General features: G+C 37.7%; 1 protein-coding gene across 34 annotated transcripts in view; it reads left to right on the top strand.

The window, feature by feature from the left end:
* Rims1 (regulating synaptic membrane exocytosis 1) overlaps positions 1–19,149 on the top strand; it is a 492,115-nt gene extending 472,966 nt beyond the window's left edge. For all 34 annotated transcript variants that reach the window (XM_090338562.1, XM_090338560.1, XM_090338558.1 and 31 more), the window contains 5 exons: positions 9,438–9,576; positions 11,791–11,903; positions 16,497–16,598; positions 17,094–17,233; positions 18,503–19,149. In XM_090338562.1, coding sequence (XP_090194688.1) covers positions 9,438–9,576; positions 11,791–11,903; positions 16,497–16,598; positions 17,094–17,233; positions 18,503–18,721 — 713 coding nt within the window. In that variant the 3' untranslated portion in view covers positions 18,722–19,149. The remainder of the gene's footprint in view (positions 1–9,437; positions 9,577–11,790; positions 11,904–16,496; positions 16,599–17,093; positions 17,234–18,502) is intronic.
* The last annotated feature ends 3,442 nt before the right edge of the window (positions 19,150–22,591 follow it).

Below are 22,591 nucleotides of genomic sequence, written 5' to 3'. Positions count from 1 at the left end.
TTGTCTGTGAATTCTTCAGCTCAAGGCAACCACCCTACCCTTGAGCCAAGCCCCACTTCCCATTCTCTAGAGGTTAATTGGAGATAAGAGTCTCAGGTTCTTTTGTGCCTTGGCTGGCTTTGAACCTTGATCCTCAGATCTCAGCTTTCTGAGTAGCTAGGATTATGGGCAAGAGCCACCTTGCCTGGCTAAGTCCTTGACTCTTATTTCCAGTTAACCACCAAAAAGCTGAAGATAGAGCTACACCTAGATAAGGACAAAAACCAAAAAATAAATGAATGAATGAATAAATAAATAAATAGAAAAAATAAAATCCTTAACTGTGATCATTTGGGAACCACAGTTATCTCACAGGACATTCTGTTTCTCACTTAGGGACCCTTAAATATGGTGCTTTCCTTGTCTGAATCATAACATTAGCTTAGCCTTTACACACTTCCCTCGGATAACTTATCTGTAGTTGCTCAATAAATCCCAAACAGTCCAGCTTTCACTATGACTGCATAACTGCTATTTTGTTTGAATATCTGATAAAGCCATTGATTTGCTTGTAGGCAGTCTGTTTTAGAAATCAACATAAAGACCAGAATCAGCCTCAGAAAGTTTAACAAAAGACAGAAGGAGAAGACTTTCATTATTCTGGGCATCTTCAAACTTACCGAATTCTTTTCTCTCTCCTTTTTCTTCCCCTCTACCATTATTGTGTGTGTGTGTGTGTGTGTGTGTGTGTGTGTGTGTGTGTACTAGGGCTTGAACTTATGGCCTAGATGCTATCCGTGAGCTTTTTTTTTTTTTTTCCAGTCCTGAGCCTTGAACCCAGGACTTGGACTTGGGCACTGTCCTTGGCCTCTTGGGCTTTCTCAAGGCTAGAGCTCTACCACTTGATCCATAGCACCATTTCTGGCTTTTTTTCTATATATATGGAACCGAGGAATTGAACCTGGGTTTTCGTGCATTCTAGGCAAGCACTCTACCCCTAGGCTAAACCCATGGCCCCTCCCTGGGTTGTTTTGCTCATGGTTAACACTTGATCACTTGAGAGACACCTCCACTTCCAGTTTTTGGTGGTTAATTAGAGATAAAAGTCTCATGAACTTCCATACCAAGCCAGATCTCATCCTTCTCACGTAGCTAAGAGGCAGGCATGAGCCTCCGGCACTCAGCTTCTCTCTGTTATTTCCAGATAACACCTTGCACTTGTTCTAGCTTTTCCTCTAGATCAGTGTTCTCCATACCCCCTTACAGTCTAGTCATTCAGTTTTGTCTTTTCTTACTAAACTGAAAGCACTATTCAACACACTTTTATTTATTTATTTATTTTTGCTTCTGGAAATACTAATTTCTGCACTATCACCTAACTTACTCTCTCCAAATTCAAAGGCCTTTTGTTAAGCTAAGCTTGGGTGACACAAAATGCAATCCCAGAAGTATGGCAGATAGGCAAGCAGATCCCAAGTTGGAGGGAAGCTGGAATATATGTAGAGAATATATATCATGAGAGAGAGCAAAAGAGAGAGAGAGAGAGTAAGAGAGAGAGAGCAAAACAGAGAGTGAGAGGGGGGATTTTCTTTTTCAGCTTGTTGTCAGTCTTTATTTCACATTTTCACCCACACTTTAATTATCATCAATTAATTGTATAAAGTGATTTCATTTTGACATATCCATGTATGCGTACAATAAGCTTTGATCAGAATCATCTCTTCATCACTCTCTTTCCTCCTCCCCAATCTCAATAAGCTTCTAAATATATAAAATACTTATATATTCAAAGAGAGAAAGAAACCATAAGTAATAACTTCTTATAATCAATCTCTGGGAAGAAAGTTTGCTTTTTTACAACATAGGTAAAATATTGTCTTCAAATATTATCAATTATACTGATTTTTCATATGTTTGTGATTATAAAATATGCAAATATGTAACCTGCCTTTTGATTCTTAATACTTTATGGTTTTCTAACCAAAGATTTTATATCATAATTGGACAGTAGACATTCTGTGAGTTATTGAAGCTAGATACAAATAACTAGCAATAATGGTGGTACTATTAACCTATTATTAAATTATATTTTCTAACATTTTATATATTTTAGTTGAATTTATTACTGTTCACATATGTATAATTTTGCATTACAATTATAGCATGGCATGCACAAAAAGATAAATGAAGATAATTATCCACATTAATGCTTACATAAACCATGTAATTTTCACAAAGTTCTACAAATGTATGTACAAGTTCATATAAAAATGATAGAGGGACTGAGAATCTGGCCTAGTGGTAGAGTGCTTTCATAGCATGCATGAAGGCCCAGGTTCAATTCCTCAGTACCACATACATAGAAATAAAGTCGGAAATGGTGCTGAGGCTCAAGTCGTAGAGCTCTAGCCTTCAGAAAGTCCAAAGACAGTGCTCAGGCTCTGAGCTCAAGCCCAAGACTTGCAAAAAAAAAAAAGAAAGAAAGAAAGAACAAAAGAAAGAAAGAAAGACATATGAATATGTCTTTGTGGGTAAACCATTTTTCTGTTTGTAAAACAATGAAAACCAGATTTTACATTTTCCTAAACTGTGGTATTGTGGAATGATCAAAAGATTGAAATTCAGAAATTTAGCTTCCTATTTGTGATTTTGCTGCTAACTTCCACTGCATTGAGAGTCATTGTGTTTACTGGAATGGGAGTTCACAAGCGCAGAGATTGGTATCTGCTGCTTTATCTGCATCTAATCAGCACCTAGTGCTGAATCATTTTGTTGCATGGATTTTATTTCTCCAAATTTATCCTTTCCACATATGTAAAATGTCTATGGGACAGAAGTCATCCACGCCCTCATATTGCAAATTGGTATTAAAAAATTGAAAATTAAAATGAAATAGATTCAAGGCTGGAACTATTAGGCAGACTCTAATTGGCCCTTTCCTATTGCTTGGTTCCCCCAAAGCTCTTCTCACTGAATATTTATTGACACAAATAAGAACACAATGAGACCTTATTCCATTTGCCATATTCTACCAGAAGCTCTAAAACACAAGTTTTATAAATTAAAAAATACTTTTGAAGTTTTCACAATTAGTAAATATAAAGAATATCTAATACCCTCTTAAATGTCCATTTTTTATTTTGTTTTACTTGTTTTTACTTTATTTTTTTTCCAGCCCTGGGGCTTGAACTCAGGGCTCAACTACTTTCCTTGAGTTTTCTCAAGGCTATCACTCTACCACCTGAGCCACAACACCACTCTGGTTTTTTTTGGTATGTGATACCAAAGACTTGAACCCAGGTCTTCATGCATGCTAGGCAAGCACTCTATCACTAGGCCAGGCTCCTGGCCTATTTTGCTTTTCTTTGAGTGGGCTGATTTTCTTTATTGGAAACTGCTAAGGCTTACAACTGCCCCCCAATTTGAAGACATTCTGTATTTATATCTTTAGCATGATATCTCCTATTAAAGACATAAACAAATCAATAAATGTTTCCAAGTTTTCTTTTCCCATTTGTTTTAAGAAGATGGAACCAAGTACAATCCATTTGGAACCTGTGTTAGGGAATGCAAGAGAAATCAGCTATTACCAGTGGCTGCTCCAGGGTCTTCTGGAATGACTTCCCATCCACAGGGGTCTGTGATGACTGGTATTGGAGTCAACTTTGTGTTCGGATTCATCGATGTTAGAAAGACTGGAGAAGCTGAGGACTGCAACGCCACTACAGGACAGCCGCTGCTTTCATTCCACTCAGGCTCCTTCCCTTCATAACCTCTGAGACCAGTTCTGCAGTGTCTGACTTCCCTCTTCCCTCATGGCTTTGTCCTTACTTCATCCTCCTGTTTAATGACACCATAATTCCTCTTCCACTAAAACCATGGCTGTTGTATCCTGTCATTCCCTGCCATTCTCTTATTACCACCTAAGGTTACCTTTATTTGTTCACATGTATTAGAATGTGAGCTCCACAACAGCAGGAAATTGTTCATTTTTTAAATGTATCACCAGCATTTAGAGCAGTGTATGATACACAGCAGGTGCCTTGTAAATAACTGTCAGATGAGTGGATAGGTGAGATGGATGAATGGATGGATGGATGGATGGATCAGTCAATCAGCCAGTGGGTGGAAGGAGCGATGAATGGATAACCTGTATGAGTGAACATTTTAACCTGAATTTACTGGTCCTATTCAACTGTTTCTCTAGCATCTCTTCCATTTCTAAAGTTTTCACCTAATTTTTCTAGCTATGGTCAATGTTACTGTCTGTAAGAACTGATATTCCACACTAGCTGCTTTACTTCACTTTGCTTCTGGTAAATATTTGTATAACTATACTCGACTAAGTAGTTCACAAATACATGGTTACACGTCCCTCATCTGAAGTGCTTGGGAACAGAAGTGTTTCAGATTTTCCCTTCTGCATATTTTTAAATGTTCATAACATTTATGTATATATTCTTCTTTTTATATATTGAAATATCTGGGAAATCAGAACTACATCTAAGCATGAAATTGATTTACATTTCATCCACACCATGTGAACTTATCTGATATTTTCAAGTGAATCTGGATATTGACAGCAACATGATGTCGGCTATTGAATTTTTCATATGAGACTTCATCCAACACTCAGAAACTTTTGGCACTGGAAGGATTTCAGCTTTCGAGTAGTGCATGGTGTGCTCCTCTTTTGTCCTCATGGAGCCTGCCTCTGTCCCCCGCCCCATGGGATTGTATCAGCACATATGTGTGGGCAACATATTGTTCTACTATAAAATGAGCTACTTCTAAGAAAGAGGCATAGTATTCAAGTGAATACAGGCCAAAAATAAGCCAAGCAAAGTTTAGAAGGCCCATAAATGAAGTCCAGGTTTTCAGGAAGTGTGCTCTATAATAACAAGTCAAGTAGGCTAGAGACCAAAAAAAGAAAAAGAAGAGAAATCCAGGGTTTCAGGATGGAAAATTGGGACATCCATACAAATGTTGATCAGATTGTAAATGTCCATATTGATATTTTTTGCCAGTCCTGGGACTTGAACTCAGGGCTTGAGCACTGTCCTTGGGCTTTCTCAAGGCCAGCCTTCTACAAATTGAGCCACAGAATCACTTCTGCCTTTTTCTATATATGTGCTACTGAGGAATCGAACCCAGGTCTTCATGCATGCTAGGGACACACTCTACCACTAGGTAGACCCCATCCACATTGACTTTTAAGGGTAATTTATGAAGGATAGATTCTTTCCCATTCACTTAGTATATCAACTTCGAATCATTTTTTTCTGTAAAAGTTTTTCCATAATACATTCAAATAAAGAAATGGTTTAATTTTCAAAGCCCATTGTCATATAATGGAACGCATCAATGTAGAAATATTTGTGTTACATTATATTGAATGGAATAAGAAAATTGTGCAGTCTCCTGGTGTGATCTCGTCATGTTCATAACTAGTTCTTCTAGATATCACAGATAGCCATGAACACTATTCACAAGGCATGCCCTCCTAGAAATTAAATTCTCACTCAGAACTGACAACAACTAGATGAAGTGTTAGTGTCAAATGAATTAGTGCTATGAAAAGAATAAATCACAGGGTGTGGTGGCTCACGCCTGTAATCCTAGTCACTCAGGAGGCTGAGATCTGAGGATCAAGGTTCAAAGCCATCCCAGGCACAAAAGGACCTGAGACTCTTATCTTCAACTAACCTCTAGAAAATGAGAATTGGGGCTTGGCTCAAGGGGTAGGGTGGTAGCCTTGAGCTGAAGAGCTCAGGAACAACACCCAAACCCAGGGGTAGGGCAATAGCCTTGAACTGTAGAGCTCAGGGACAGTGCCCAGCCCAGAGTTCAAGCCCAATGACCCACAAAGGAACAAATCATAGCAAAGGGGCAAAGGGGCAAAGAAGATTTGAAACATTGACATAGAGGAAGGGACACAGGACCAGAGATTTTTAAAAAAAGTAAAGGAGTAAGGCAGAATGATCTGAATGGAGAGTCAGAAAATTAAAAGGACTGTAAGAATACATGTTTGAAGTGTTGAAGGAGACACAAACCAGACAAAGTGAATGGAGAGTAATAGTCTTGGAATGAGGGGTTGCAGGGAGGTCTGAGAGTTACCCAGACACCAGACCATATATGTGGTCATGCTGACAGTTTTGGATTTCTTCATTATGCAGATGATCTATTACAGGCGTGTGATGTGAACCCATGTGGTCTTTGGAGACCCATCATGGCTGTTAGAGAATATTCTGAGGATGTGAAGAACAGAAGTTGTAGATCCACTCGGTGAAAATGGTGGCTGTAGAGTGATGGTAGATAGTGACTTGAAGTGGGTCTGGAGCAGAGGAAGGAGGAAGAATGGTCGGGGGGGGGTGGTATTGTGAGCTGTAACTGTCTGATGACAGGTAGGTGTGTTGGAAGGAGGAGTCAAGGGTGATCACAGGGGTTTCAGCCTGAGCATGTGAGTGAGCAGAGGAACATTCACTAACCAGTCACTGGTTTAGCAGTAGCTGGTGATGGAGGACGACAGCAGAGTTCTGGTTTGGATGTGTTCCTGTTGAAATGCCTGCTAGATCTCTAAATGGAGCAAGTGAACAATTAGATTAATGATTGTCATTTACTACAGCAATGGGATTGGAGATGGCACATATCTGGGAGCCCATAAGTCGTTCAGGAAGAAAGTGTAGAAAAAGTATGAAAACGCCAGACAGCCAAATCCTCATCAGAAAGTTCTGAACAGGAGGACATTCCAGCACAAGTACTGAGTGGAAGCAAGCTCTGGGGAAAGGGGAAAGTCGAGTGTGATTCACAGAAGCCAGGAGGATAAACAAGTGGATACAAAGACAAAGTAGCGCCCTAATAATTAACGAGCATCTTTCTTTTGAGAGGATGAAACTGTAGGGCCTATTCAGTGTGCCCTATTTCTGTACTATTGGAACAATTTATAATATTGCCTGGGAGATCAAAATAGCCATGGCTGACTGGTGTCAGTGCTCACACCTGAAATCCTAGCTACTCAAGAGAATGAGATGGTTTGAAGCTATATGCACACACACAAACACACACACACACGCGCGCACACAGACACACACCCTATGGGAAGTTTAAGAACAATAAAATAATTTTTAAATCTAGGAAACATTCACAAAACATCTGGAAGAATGTGCATTGACTCTTACATACTTGATTAGACAATTTCCAAAAGATTTATGAGGGCTAAAAATGGAAGGAAGAATACTATCTTTCTGATGGCTTATCAATGGTATATTTTATAGGGGAATTTTGTATAGTTCATGTATGTACGTGTATTTTTCTCATAGATTATTTGAGTATTAAATAATATGCAACAAACAGCAGAAAGTGAATCAGAAAGAGTTATAGAATGTGTAGATGGAAAAAGAGTATTTGCTACTTTCATATATATGTGTGTGTGTGTGTGTGTAACTATCTGTATAAATGGATGTTGTTTATATATCTATTATATTAACATTAAGCTTATATTTACTTAATTTCACATTTATTCTGTTCTGCCAATCTTTTATTAGCATTTATTACTTACATAGATAGGTTTCACTATATTTGTCCTCACTTATTGAAACATTATATATAATAAAGTTCTTTTTCATTTCACATTTTTATCAATTATATTAGCTTATATTAATTCTAGTGTTTTCTTTATGGGTACAATATATACATCAGTCACACTCACGCTTTCTATTCTTCTCCCTTGAGCTCCTTTCTTAGATCTAGTTCAATAAGTTCACTGTTCTGTTTTCATACATATGTATGAAACCCTCTAACTATATTTACCTTTATACCTTCTCCTTTCACCATCCATCTCTGTCTAGGAACCTCCCTAGCCCCACACCACCCCCTGCAAAAGCAGAACTTGTTTTACATTTCTGTCCATTTTTAAGGCTGGATTCCACATTGGAGTTAGAACATAGAATGTTGTCTTGCTCCATCTGGCTTACTTCACATGTTTATTTCTAGTTCCATCCATTCAATAAAGGTTTTAGAGTTGATTTCCATGCTATGGTTCCACAGGAGCTCACGAAGTTGTTCTAAACTGAAAGAGTTTAACAAAAACTGAAATGTCCTAGGTAGGTCACACGTGCCTGTAATCCCAGCCCTTGGAAGGCTGAGGCAGGAAGATTGGGATTTTGAAGTCAGCCTGGGCTCTGTAATGAGGACCTGACCATCCTAAGTTATATGGTGAACCCTATCTTACAAAGGGACTCAATGAGCAGCCAATCAATCCTACTGAAAGTGAACTCACAGCCCCAAATTGCCAATCAGATATCATGCAGTGGAATCAAAACATTTGTGTTGTCTTCAAATTCAGGAAATGTGCTTTTACCAAATTAGGTGACATATACGCCATCTTAGACAAGCTAGTACATGTGAAAAGTGCTTTAGTGGGCTGGGATATAGCTTAGTGGTAAAGCACTGGCCTAGAAAGTACAAATATCCTGTATTCAATCTCCAGTACCATAAACAAACAAAAGGTTGTAAAATCACCAAATAAAACATTATTATTTCTCCTAATGGATATTACCCAATAATTCAAAATGATGGCATTCCTCATACTTGCAATAGACTCTCCTTTTAAAGGAGGAACCCTTTCGAATGTGGACAATTGTATTGCCAGGGGCAATTTCATATTTCTAACATAATCATAGGTCTTAGAAAATTATCAGTACAGACGATGGCATTGACAACAGATGACAAGTATGACAATGACCAAGAAAAACTCCATATGTATCCCCCATAGTGTACCAAATGGTTTCCTAGACATTTTGGGGTCACCCTTGGGGCCTGTACTCAGTCTTCTTCACAAATTTAGAAAATTCCAGGAGAATTAGGAGAAATCTACTAAGTGATTCAATATTATCTTTCCATGTAATAGTTCAGTGTGAAATCAAAATTTTCATTGTAGTTAAGCAGCAGTAATAGACCGAGTTCATTTTATCCACTGAAATTCTGTAAAGTCTAAAACCTTAGTCAAATTGTGTCTTTTGCTGCTACTCAAATTGGTAAATCTCACCTTGGTGGAGAATATATTTTGCATATTATTATCATAGACTCTGATTTTTATGATTAATAAAATGTTTAGACCAGTACTAGGGTTTGAACTCAGGGCCTGAATATCGCCCTTTAGGTTTTTCACTGAAGGCTGGTGCTTAACCACTTGAACCACATCTCCACTTTTGGCTTTTTGCTGGTTACTTGGAGATGAGTCTTACGGACTTTCTTGCCCAGGCTGGATTCACACCATGATCCTCAGATTGCAGCCTCCAGATTAGCTAGGATGATGACAGGCATGATCCACCAACTCTTAGCCTTCTAGGCAAATGTTTAATTACAATGAAAATTAATTTTACGCTTGCAGATCCAAGTAATACCTGAAGACAAACTCTAAATAAAACTCAGCATTTCTTTTTCCTATCTCCTGTCAGAGTCGGGCCACAAGAAGTTAAAGAGCACCATTCAGAGAAGCACAGAAACAGGCATGGCAGCAGAAATGAGGAAGATGGTGAGACAGCCAAGCCGGGAATCTACTGACGGCAGCATCAACAGCTACAGCTCAGAGGGAAAGTGAGTGATTCTCATGGCCCTGAGACCAGAGATTGGAGAGTAATCAACAAACCAGCAAAGGTCCCTAGGGATGCATCTGAGCATCCAATCAAACCCACCAGAGAGAAAAAAGTGCAGAGTTCATATAGATTTCCATTGGTCAGAGCGGCTCAAAATTATCCTGCCTTTAAAGAGAGGATAGAAAAGACACCTTTAATGAATTCTGTCCATAAAGGAAACTTTGTCTCTGCCATAAAAATTCTCAATTCAGAATTGAAAGTGAAAAATTCAGGCAGACACCAGTGCTTCACTGAGCCTGTAATCCTAGCTGCTCAAAAGGCTGTGAGATCTGAGAATCCTGGTTTGAAGCCAGCCTGGCGACAAAAGTCTGAGACTTCTATCTCTGTCGAGCCAACAAAAAGCCAGAAGTAGAACTGTGGCTCAAGAGTTAGCATGCCAATCTTGAGAAAAACAGCTAAACCAGAGCTTAAGTTCAAACTCCATTACTGGTACTGGTGCATGCATGCACACAAATACACACACTCTCTCTCTCACACACACACACACAAATTAATTCCTGATTTTCTACTTTAAACTGCTTTGGGCTCTAAGATATTATAATGTTAACCCACTTATACATTGGATGGTTTTCAAAGTAACACTAAATTTTACCCTAGGGGATTGGAGGGAAAGCCAGGATCTGTTTTGTATCATTTTTTTTTTCTGGTTAATGATATTTAGTATCAAAATTAGTTCATTCTGAAAAAAATAACTGAATATTTTTGACTTGATTAATTTGTTAAACTTTTATGTGGAATCCCACACAAAATCTGCTTTTTCCTATGCTAAGAACTTTTCTGGTAAAACTCCATTTTACTAGAAAATCAGTAGTAATTACTATACTGTAGTGGGTTAGGTGAAGAATAACTCTACTACAGAGATTCTTCCTATGGAAATCTGAATCATTCCTAAGCCAAACTAGCACTTGCACATTCTTTCCTTTGACTGGTGTTTTTCTGTGTCGCTTAAAAATTGAAAGAAAATTATGCTGAGCTAATATCTATGGTGATTTTTCTTCCTCCTGAGTTGGTCCTGGAAAGTATGAATATAGCAAAACACAGTCTAACACAAAAATCAATGCATGTAAAAGTGAGTGATAGTTCACTACAAAGTCTGAAAAGGTGTTAGAGTACCATGTACAAATCAAAGATGAGAGACATTATTTTCTGATACAAAAACAAGTCAAATAAAACTCATTTCTGCCCCAGAGAAGCTATGTCAACTCTTCCAGATCTATTTTCTTAGTCTCTGAATGGGATAAAAATAAAAATGTGTGTACCATCTATTTCCTCTTGATTGTGGGCAAAATAATTTATGAAAGCACAATAGAAACAGTTGTCACTAACCATACTGATGAAAATCAAAAGAAAGGTGAAAATGCATACATTCCTAATCAATTTAATTACCTATATCAATAACATTGCAAATATTATTCCATGAATATAAATAGCCAAAATTGTTACACAGATAAAAATGGTATCATGGAAAGACATGTGTGTTCAAAAAAGACTTATCAAATGCCAAGTGCTTAATAAACGCTGGACTGGTTAACCAGAGACAATTATATCAGTAAACCTAAAAGGATATCATTGCTCTTCTGCAGCCTGTGTATAAAGGCATTCAATAAATCCCAGGTTAGTGAAAAATAGAGATGGTCTAACCACTTAACTTTCATTTGGACAAAATAAAAATCACAAATTATTTAGACATCTAATTCATGCAAAACTGAATTACATGAACAGTTTATTTGTGAATAAGAATACAATGCTATAGTAATCTTCAAAATACTACTAGTTGCTTTTTTGCACTCATACTCCTTTGTTTTTGAGAAATTAGATAAATATAGTGATACTCAAATTATTATCTTATATTTTATAGTCACAATATATGTATGTAAGAATATGGACTAAAGGGTCTGGAGCACTTAGAATATTAAAAATGATATCTGAGCCCTTCTGAATTGATCATTGCGACTTGAGCTGAGATGACAGATCTTTTCTGTCAGTGAAGCATATGATATTTGTCCTAAAATAGTCTTATGTTTTATGATAAAAATTAGTCGAGTGAAAACTAGCCAGGGCTTCATCTGGGAGAAAATGCCTCGGGGTACCTGACAAAAAGAAATCACAGAAGGCCTAATGTTTCCTCTTTTGTCTTTTGTCCTGTTGTTAATAGCCTAATCTTTCCTGGAGTACGACTGGGTGCTGACAGTCAGTTCAGTGATTTTCTTGATGGACTGGGACCCGCCCAGCTGGTTGGACGCCAAACCCTCGCCACCCCTGCAATGGGTAAGGGTCATTCTCACAAACCTTGCTTCCTGCTTGTTAAGGCTGTTTGAGACAGCACAATTGTCATACAAAGGAGAAGCAATATTTTGAGTAGATTATTTCTGGTTATAGAGCTCTATTTAAATTTCCAGTGCACTTTTTTATTTGAGACATTATACAAAATAAACACAATGAGACAAAAGTCTTTTAGTTGCGATTTGAACTGCCAGAAAACCTTGTTAAGACATCTGCATGCCATGCAAACATAAGACACACAATTAGACTTCACAGCATGTAAGATGGACCCCACAGAGTCGGATGTTGTTATAATTGTTTAACTGTTCACATGTGGATTAAATTGCTTCCTTCTTCACGATTTATAAAAAGATAAGCATAAAATATTTCAGAATCAACTAAAATGTCAAAGAGGAGGATGGAGGAAGGAAGTTAAAAAATACTGGGAAACGATTCATGTTTCTGAGATGAGAAAGAACGTAGAATGAATCAAACATCAGGTGAATTGAAAGACTATTGACAGAGCTCCCGTCCTCTACAAATCCTAAGTCTAGAGTTCTCCAACATGTAAATATTGCATATTGGCATAGGGAATTCTACATCTGATCTCATGTCAAAATGCAGATGCAAGAACAAATTATGAGTATTTACTTTATGTTAACACTTGGGTCTGATCCTCAATAGACCTCATTATATATTTGCAAATATTTCAAAATCTGAGTGTATATGAAATCTCAAGCACTGTGGCCACAAGCATTTTGGGTAAGGGATATTTAACGTATCGACGGGATATACCTTAAATAAAGTTAAAAAGAAGAAGACAAATAGAGAAAATTGTATATAGCCCATGCAACAAATAGTTCCCTGTATCACATGAAATTATCCCTGCAAAGATTGCATAAGTAAACCCAGAAAAATGGATGAAAGTAGATGACTATATTACCCACACAAAATTAGCAAAGGCAGATTTACATTGAACATAGTAGTACATACCAGTAATCCTAGCATTTTAGAGACTGAGTATAAAATGATGATTCCAAGGCCATATTGAGTGATGTAGTAAATTTGAGATCAGCCTGGAAGCACAATGAGAGTTATCTCAATCACCAAACAAAGGTAGATTCACCTTGGACTCTTGAGTAATAATAATGAATGAGTGAATGATTTCATAGTTGACTGACCCAGTGTCTAAGAACATTGTCTTTATAAGCATTTTACTGCTTTAGAAACCACCAGAGGATTAATCTCAACAAAAGAAACTGTTCTTCATTGATTAAAAAAAGAAAGAGGAAAATGAGATCCAATGAAAAAAATGTATCCTCACACAAGAGACAATGATGGGATTTCCAGCATGATAGTATAAATCAGAAATAAAAGCTGTGGCAAAGTTTGAATACTGTTTTTATGAAATGTAGCATGCTACGGTCCTTAAGATAGATGTCGTAAAATGCCTCCTGTTTTTGTCTTTATGGAGTCAACAACCAGGATAGACTAAGGATTTGAATGAGTGATATAAACATAAAAATGTAACTTTTTTTTTTTGCCAATTCTGGGGCTTGAACTCAGGGCCTAAGCACTTTGACTTTCTCAAGGCTAGGGCTCTACCACTTGAGCCACAGAGCCAATTCTGGCTTTTTTTTTCTGTGTATGTGGTACCAAGGAATCAAACTCGGGTCTTCATGCATGGTAGGCAAGCACTCTACCACTAGGCCAAACTCGCAGCCCAAAATTTTTTTAAGGATGACACTAAATGTAAGATAAAGGACTCCTACCTCCAATCAACCACTGAAAATCTGGAAGTGGAGCTCTGGCTCAAGTGTTGAGCATTAGCCTTGATTGAAAAAGGTAAGGAACAGCACCCAGGCTGAACTGCAGCCCCAGGACACATACACACACACACACACACACACACACACACACACAGGCACACACAAGTACACACACGCACACGCACACGCACACGCACGCATGCACATACACACACACCGACCCCAACAGAATATAGTTTTGAGAAAATATAGAGGAAGAAAGTTTAAAAAAAAAGTAACAATTACAAATTAAAATACAGGTGTACCATACAACAACAAGCAATGCACAGTTTCACTAACCTCACCACTTACTATCGTGCTTCATAAGGCTAAGTTAGTGAGTCTGAGGTGACCATAAAAAATCACTAGGGGCATGCTATTTACATTACGCTTTGATATACAGGAGTATTTCAGATATGGGAAGAATGAAACTGAAAATTCTAAATTATTCTGATAAGATTCCAAAGGAATAACAGACACAGCTCTTAGATAAACGATACTGGTTGCTGAGCTATTTTAGAAAACTTGAAACTGGAGAGAGTAAAGAAGATAATGAGCACTGAGTTCAGCTCTCCATACAACCAACCAAAAAAAAGCACTTCCTAGAGAAATTCTAGAACCTCATCTCAAGTGATGAGGAAGAGAAAAATTGCCAAGGGAAAACAAGAAACTGCTTAAGGGATTGAATTGTCCAGTCAATGGTTATATAAAGTCTGAGACGCTGAAAGGCATTGACCACTATTGTTTCTTAGCCTTTCTTGTTGTATACTAGTTGTACAACTAAGAATGATGTATACTTTCAGGAATATATTGCATATTTATTAGTAAGTACAGACAATTTAAGAAAAAAAAACACGGTAAATTGCAGCTTGGGAGTTACCAGTTTCTTTACAGCTGTGAGTATTTTACAATGGTGCCCTGCAGATAAGAAGACTGCTGGAACATTTTGCACTTGTCTACCATCTATCTATCTATCTATCTATCTATCTATCTATCTATCTATCTATCTATCTATCTATCTTCATAGAATCAGGGTCAGGGAGTGTAGCCCAGTGGTAGAGTGCTCGCCTAGCATGCAAGAAGCCCTGGGTTCCATTTTTTGATACCACATACACAGGAAAAGCTGAAAGTGGTGCTATGACTCAAGTGGTAGAGTCCTAGCCTTGAGAAAGCTCAAAGATAGTGCCCAGGCCCTGAGTTCAAGCCCTACAACTGGCAAAAAAAAAAGGTAGGATCAGATTGTCCATTCTCTGATCACAAACAAAATCTAAATGGCAGTATCTCATGGTGAACAAAAGGAGTTAATACAAATAAGCAACCAAACTTTTCACAATATTAAAAAATGAAATAACAACTTTTATTTTCTCCTAATCCCCCAAAAAGAAGAGAAATGATTTTCGTGTGCTTAAGGAGAAAAATATTATTGAAAATTCTGTTGTAATTGTTCATTATGAGATTTGAACTCAGGGCCTAAGCACTGTCCCTGAGCTCTTTTGCTCAAGACTTTTGCTCTGCCATTTTGAGCCACAGCTCCACTTCTGGTTTTCTGGGGGTTAATAGGAGTTAAGAATCTCATGGACTTTCCTGTGTGAGCTAGTTTTGAACTGCAGTCATCAGAACTGACCCTCCCAAATAGCTAGGATTACAGACACAAGCCACCAGCACCTGGCTTAAAATCTATAGTAAGACAAATTTTATTCAAGAAATAAAATAATAAAGAAGATTAAAAATTCCACGTCATAAAAATGTTAAAAATCAAAAAATTTCATTCATGAATAAAAATAGTAAAGACAAATCTTAGTCTCTATTCTCCTCTAAAAGATAAAATTTCATGGGAAAAATTAACTTCAAAAAATGGAATACACAAAGAAATGTCAAGGAAACAATGAATTAAACTTGATAAGTTTATTTTAGTAAAAAAGAAAATAAGTGAAAAAATAACTTAAGGCACAGATATCTGGAAGCTTTGAAAAGTTGTAGAGCTCTTAACCTAGCAAGTTCAAACCTCACTACCATTAATTACATATGGGTTCTTAAAGAATTCCATTTCTTTAGCATTCAAAGAAAATAAGATTCATAAACCTATTAGAGTGACAAAACTTAGATGTATGTCTAAGACCTACACTATAAATCTGAGATTTGTAAAATGAGATCCACATATATAAAGACCTAGAACATTAAATGTTCAAGCAAAGGTGTAAAGACTTCTTGTAAAATTGTTCATTTTAGTGCTTTTATGTTTGCGACAACATAACTAACCTATATTTTCATTAACAACGGCCTGGCTAAATGTGTGAAGCATATCCCATTCACTGGTGCATGCAGTCACACAAGGACAATGTATGATCTCATTGATGAGGGATGCATAGAGGGATAGATAGGTGATAATTGGAGATAAATGATACTAGATGACAGTGAGATAGGTAGATGATAGAGGATAGATAGTTACATAGTAGATAATTGGAGGCAGATGATGGGTAGTTTTCTCTAAGTGATTTTAACACAGCCTATTAAAATTTTTATTAATGAGCAGATAGAGTAGATGGCATAGCACAAGAAATCTTATTAGAGTACAAGAATCACGTGAACATACATCAGTGTGGTAGTTGTTTTTTTATCATGTACTCAGGAAAGGAATCTTTCAATGTCAGTTTTGAAAATGAAAAGAGAAGTGGGATGGGGTTGTCTAAATAGTAGTTTCTCATATCAGGATCCCTAAGATTATTTTAATTTTTGTTAATATCTCTTGACTGAGAAAAAAAGGAAATGTTTTGCTTTGCCTCCACCCCAGGTGATATACAAATTGGAATGGAAGATAAAAAGGGCCAGTTAGAAGTAGAAGTTATTAGAGCACGAAGCCTCACACAAAAACCTGGTTCCAAATCTACACCTGGTAAGGAAATCTCTTATTAAGTTTGGGTATGAGAATATTAATTAGGAAAAAAAAGAAAAAGACCGTGATTTGAAACATTTGTGACAAGTAAATTTTCTGTGCTTGATTCTATATCTCTAATTAGTTTTTTAAAAATGACACTTCTGTCATATCTTATTGCCTGAACATAAATCTGTTTTTAAAATTTGAATTATATTTGATTTATAGCTTATATCAGTTATTGTTTTTCTGTGGGCTTATATGTGCAAAAACAAAACTAGAAGCATTTAGATGTAAGCATAGGAAGCAAGGAGTGAGCTTTTAAATACAAACTGTAATCCATGAAAGTGAAATGGTAATATCTGGGTTTTAAGGATGTAATGAATATTTTAAATGATTTTACTGTTTTTCTGGAAAATTGTCAGAGTATCTCTCATTTTCAGATAAGGTATTCTGTAATGAAATAAATGAATTCAAGGATTGATTTCTTATGTGTGTCTATATACCTTGGTCTAGCTCCTTATGTCAAAGTATATCTTTTGGAAAATGGAGCCTGTATAGCCAAGAAGAAGACAAGAATTGCACGGAAGACGCTTGATCCTTTGTATCAGCAGTCATTGGTTTTTGATGAAAGTCCACAGGGAAAAGTGCTTCAGGTCAGTAGGAGTTTGTGTTTCTATGCTGTCACATTTGTGTTATCCATAGCACATTGCAGTGATGGTGAACCACAGAGAAGGAAAGTCAGAAAAAGTGTGTAAATAAACGTAGTAGTAGATCATTGAGTAAAAAAAAATAAATAACCAGAGGGATTTAATTTAGAATGTGATCATGGCAATTAATATATTATCTTCTTTCTTTCTCTCCATCCTCATTTACCTTTGCATTATTTTCATTATCTTCTCCTAGATAGTAAATATATAGATAGATACATATAGATATAGAGATATAGACGTATATCTATTATAGGTACAATAGCCAGATGAGATAGATAGATAGATAGATAGATAGATAGATAGATAGATAGATAGATAATGAGAGATGAGAAACTGTAGATAGGTGATGGAAGATAGGATGAATGGATGATGGATGGACAGATGAGAGAAAGAGAGAGAGAGAAAGAGATCAAAGTAAATAGAGCTAATAGTAGCTCATTGAGCATTACTCTGTACTAGACCTGACCTCAAAGGAAGGGGAGAAATTTTTACAGGCATTAGTCACTAGGTGAATGCCAGCACATTGTTCCTAAGTATAATGTGCCTGAATACCTTCATTTTAAAGATGATTCCTGAGAAAGTAATTTAATTGGGCAAAATTGCTCAGTTAGTTGAAAGGGCAGGATTTAGCAGCCCTGCTTGGGTAAAGTATGTGACTGTGACAGTACAGAACCTTTAGGCTAAAGGACTAGAATGTAGAACTTGTGCATTTATGTAATGGAAGGGCTTGTCCAAGCCAATGGAAACTGACCCAGATGGTGTAACTCTTAGTGCGTGCACTGTGCTAGTAGCCATCAGAGCATATCAGAGTTTCTAGACAAGTCTCCTGAAGGTGCCAGATTAAAAAAGAAACAAAATGAATCCCACCTTTTTTTGCACACTGCACAGTAAATGCATGCTTTGGCACCCTGAATTAGGTTGTTTCTGCAGTTCTGCATCTCTAATAGCCCATTACCTTGATTATTAGAGGTCCTGAATTTACATCTGAGAAAGCATCTATTTCTTTCTTTAACATGCCTCATGCACGTCATAATTTTATTGACTAAGGAAACATTATTTGCACTGCATTCAATTGAAGATCTAGTTTGCAATATCTCCAAGCACCTTCACACTACTGATTCTTACCTACGCGTCCTCATTGGTATTGTTTGGCCAATTCAAGCGTGAAAGAGAAAGAAGTTCAAATGATGTCCCATGGCTCTGTCTCTACAGGTGATTGTGTGGGGAGACTATGGCAGAATGGACCATAAATGCTTTATGGGTGTGGCTCAAATCTTATTGGAAGAACTCGATCTGTCCAGCATGGTGATTGGATGGTACAAATTGTTCCCACCCTCTTCACTGGTGGATCCCACACTCACTCCCCTGACCCGCCGGGCTTCCCAATCTTCTCTGGAAAGTTCAACTGGGCCTCCCTGCATCAGATCATAGTGAAGTCAGAATTTTTCCAATAAACCTCTATCTTGCAGGATAACAGTTGAACCAGATACTTCACGATCAAAAAGCATTGTTGGAGACAGACAATCAATTTGTGTTTTGCCTGTAGTAGTTTTTCAATAATATGTCCCAATTGTTGTTTAAAACATGGCTTTCTATGACAGAACAAGGCAATCTATCAAATTAGAGAAAGAATCAATGTGCTAGTGAGAGTCACTGATGCTTCTAACAAATAGAAAAAGAGGAAAATTCAGATACACACACACACAACAGTAACAACAACACACACCAAATTGAATAAACTGGAAACTCTCACTTTTCGAAAGTCATAATTTACACATTTCTGCACAGACCACAGCAGTGTTAATTCCCTGTGTTCGAGAAACGTATCTGGTTCTTTTTGCTCTGTTTTGTTTATTTGTATTTGTGTCCATTGGATTTCTTTTCTTGTTTTCTTCTCATTGTATTGCTTATTTCCACTCCTTTTCTTGGCTGTCTCATAAAAGGTTTCAGGATGCTAACAGAGACCCTTCCTTTCTTTTTCCAAAAGCACTAAATAAAAAGGGCTGAAGTAGTCTCTGTTGCATCAACAACTACAAATGGAGGCCAGTGAAACCTTTCACTAGCTTTTGTTTCATAGTTAAAGTCTTATGTGTGGAAACCCAAAAGACGAGAAGTTATCTTCTAAGACGCATCTGCCACAGAAGCCCTGTCTGCAGTCCAGCAATGTTCTTCATGTTTTCCATTATTTTGCATGGAAGACTTTGCAGTCAATCTACAAGGAATGCTGGGAGCTTCAAGTAATGGCATACTTGTACCTTGAAAATACTCCTACTAGTCCTCTCTTCCTTCCTTATATCAAAACCAACTCTGCTGATGTAGACAAACTCGACTTCTGACTTCCCCAGCTGGTGACTAGGAATGGATTGGAGCCTAAGACACTTTCAGCTATGCCCAGGCTTCTGAGCCATACCCCAGTGCACACTTCTCACCTGCCCTGGAAAGAGGGTGGTATGAGCTGTTCAGTATTTCACTGGATATTCTGCACTAAACTACTGTTTTTCTATTGAATTTCAGTTTACATTTCTTTGAGGTTGAAGCAAGCACAAAGCTTGGTTTTTTTAAATTCAAAGTATCTTACTGTTTTTTTTCTTTTGGATGGGGGAGGGAGGGGCAATCAAACCAAGTCAAATTCTCATTTGCATTCTCTTCATTTTAGGTTTTCCCTGACCTTGAATTTCCCTCTGTGTAACCATGCAACTAACTTCACACACACACACACACACACACACACACACACACACACACACGCACGCACCCACACAGGTGTTTCAGTCCGTTCTCCTTCCTTTTATGAGTTGTTCAACTTTTGTGAGTACAAACATCAAGCAGCATGACTTGGAACTGTTCAAAGCTGCATGCACATTTTGTAAAAAAAAAAAAAGAAACAAAGAAAAGAAACAAAAGGTTATTTAACAAATGTATGTTAGTTTCACATAGGCTTGTCTGTTGCATGTATGTACAGTTTGCTTGTTAATTACTCTACTGAAAATAACCAAGAAATCTAAGCCATCCATTTTTGTTATAGACATTTTGCAAGTTTTACCCAGACTCCACCTCTTCTGGGGCTGGTGTGAAATGTCTATAGATGGACTTTATTTTTTAAACCCTCTGGAAAATGTGATGTAGTATGGACCAAATTCCTTCTAATGAATATTTTGGTGTAGATTCCCCTTGCGGGGCTGTAACACAAGTAGACACTGTGTCCACACTAGGTTTTAATCCATAGACATACTGCCTGCACCAAGTAAATTCTTTATTATTTCCATATGCCGAACTTTATCTGCCCATCATCAGAGGGCACAGATTGACCACTGCTCAGATGCGGAGCAGGAGAGCTGAAGCATTGGTGCACTTGTCCTAGATTCCGTTCTGTCTTAGTGGCCAACAATCAACTGACTATAGGATTGGGGTAGCGTCTTTCTATTCTGACCACTTGTCTTAACACTCTTCCCCAACCCCTGTGCTTTTAAAATGAACTCCCAACTCATGGATGTAAACATGTTTAATAAATCTTACTTTTCATGTCTGATAGTAGCCATCTGTGTTCTATGTCTGACCAGATTTCCATTGTGGGTTCGATGGTGCAAAAAAGAAAAAAAAAATGGGAGCCTGATCATGGCAAGGGGAGGCTGGGGTTCGTTGTCTGCTTGCTGGTATTGGGGACATGACTTGTCACTGCACTTTATCTGTCTTATTCTCCTGCCTAAAAGGTAGTTGGCATCACCAACAAGTTTTTCACTCTGTCAGCCTGTCTTAAGTGAGCACATGATTATACTTCTGAAAAGTGGCATTATTAAAAAAAAACAATAAATCTCAGTAAGAATCAAATGAAGATTGTTTTTCTGCTAATGTTTCAATGTGCTAATAAAGGAAAGAACTCTACCAAATCATTTGAAGTTATGTGACATGTTGAAATGATAGTTCTGTGCCTTTCATCAGAGCTTCTGGTTCTTCTCATCGTTTCCTCCTAGACTCTTAATGAATATATGGAACTTTGCCTTATCAAAGGCTAACTTAAAGCCAATAAGGGTGCTGGTGGCTCACACCTGTAATCCTAGCCACTCAGGAGATCTGAGGATCAAGGTTCAAAGCCAGTCCAGGCACAGAAGGACCTGAGACACTTATCTCCAATTAACCTCTAGGGGGAAAAAAAATGGAAAGTGGGGCTTGGCTCAAGGGTAGGGCAGTGCCCAGAGCTGAAGAGCTCAGGGACAATTCCCTGTCCTAGGGTTAGGGTGGTAGCTTTGAGCTAAAGAGCTAGGGATAGTGCCCAGGCCAAGTTCAAGCCCCATTACCCCTCTACCCCCCAAAAAAAAACCCCATAAGCAATGCATCTACCCAAATCATCTTAAGCACAATCCTAAGGAAATAAAATTTGGGGGTAAGATTCTGAACCTAATATGAAAACAAAACAAAACAAACTTATGGCTTTATACTTTTCTGCTGAAAACTGTCATTCTACTCCCTGAGGCACTTGTGGCTTTTGCTGGTTAATTGACAGTGAGTGTCTCTCCCATTTATCTGCCCATTGTGGCTTTGAACTTCAGTTCTCAGAACTCAGCCTCCTGAGTAGCTAAGATTTCAAGCCTGAGCCACCAGTGCCTGGCTAGGCTTTCTCAATTTCATACACTTTTATTTTTCTCTTTTTAAATTATATTTTTCACCTTCATAGTCATCACCTTCATCTAACAGTAACACAACATGTTAGCTAGTAAAATAACTATTAGAAGCTAGTCTCAACAGCTTTTCATTTTTACAGACCATCTCAGGTTTAATTTCATTTATAAAAAACACACAACACAATCTGGGTGCTGTGGCTCACACCTGTAATCCTAGGTTCAAAGCCAGCTCAGGCACTAAAGACACCCAGACACTTATCTCCAGTTAACCACTAGAAAACCAGAAGTGGTGCTGTGGCTCCAGGGCTAGGGAGATAACCTTGAGCTGAATAGCTCAGGGAGAGTACCCGGGCCCAGAGTTCAAGCCCCATGATTCACTGACAAAAACACAACTGGGGCTGAGAGTTTGGCCTAGTGGTAGAGCGCTTGCCTAGCATGAATGAAGACCTGAGTTTGGTTCCTCAGTACCACATACATAGAAAAAAGCCAGAAGTGGTAGAGCTCTAGCCTTGAAGAAAACCAAAAGACACACACACACAACTAAATCAATATCACATTTAAAATAGCAAAGTAGCTTGAGCCACAGCACCATCACGTATTTATAGGTTTAAAAGAGTGGAGTGACTTTTACTCAGTCATTACATTGTTTGGTCTACACAGCATATGATTATCTCTTAGTTGG

This window comes from Megascapheus bottae, chromosome 8, assembly GCF_031878675.1.
Source record: "Megascapheus bottae isolate mThoBot1 chromosome 8, mThoBot2.hap1, whole genome shotgun sequence".
Taxonomy (NCBI): domain Eukaryota; kingdom Metazoa; phylum Chordata; class Mammalia; order Rodentia; family Geomyidae; genus Megascapheus; species Megascapheus bottae.
The sequence above is the reverse complement of the archived record's forward strand: the minus strand, read 5'-3'. Positions and strand labels throughout refer to the sequence as shown.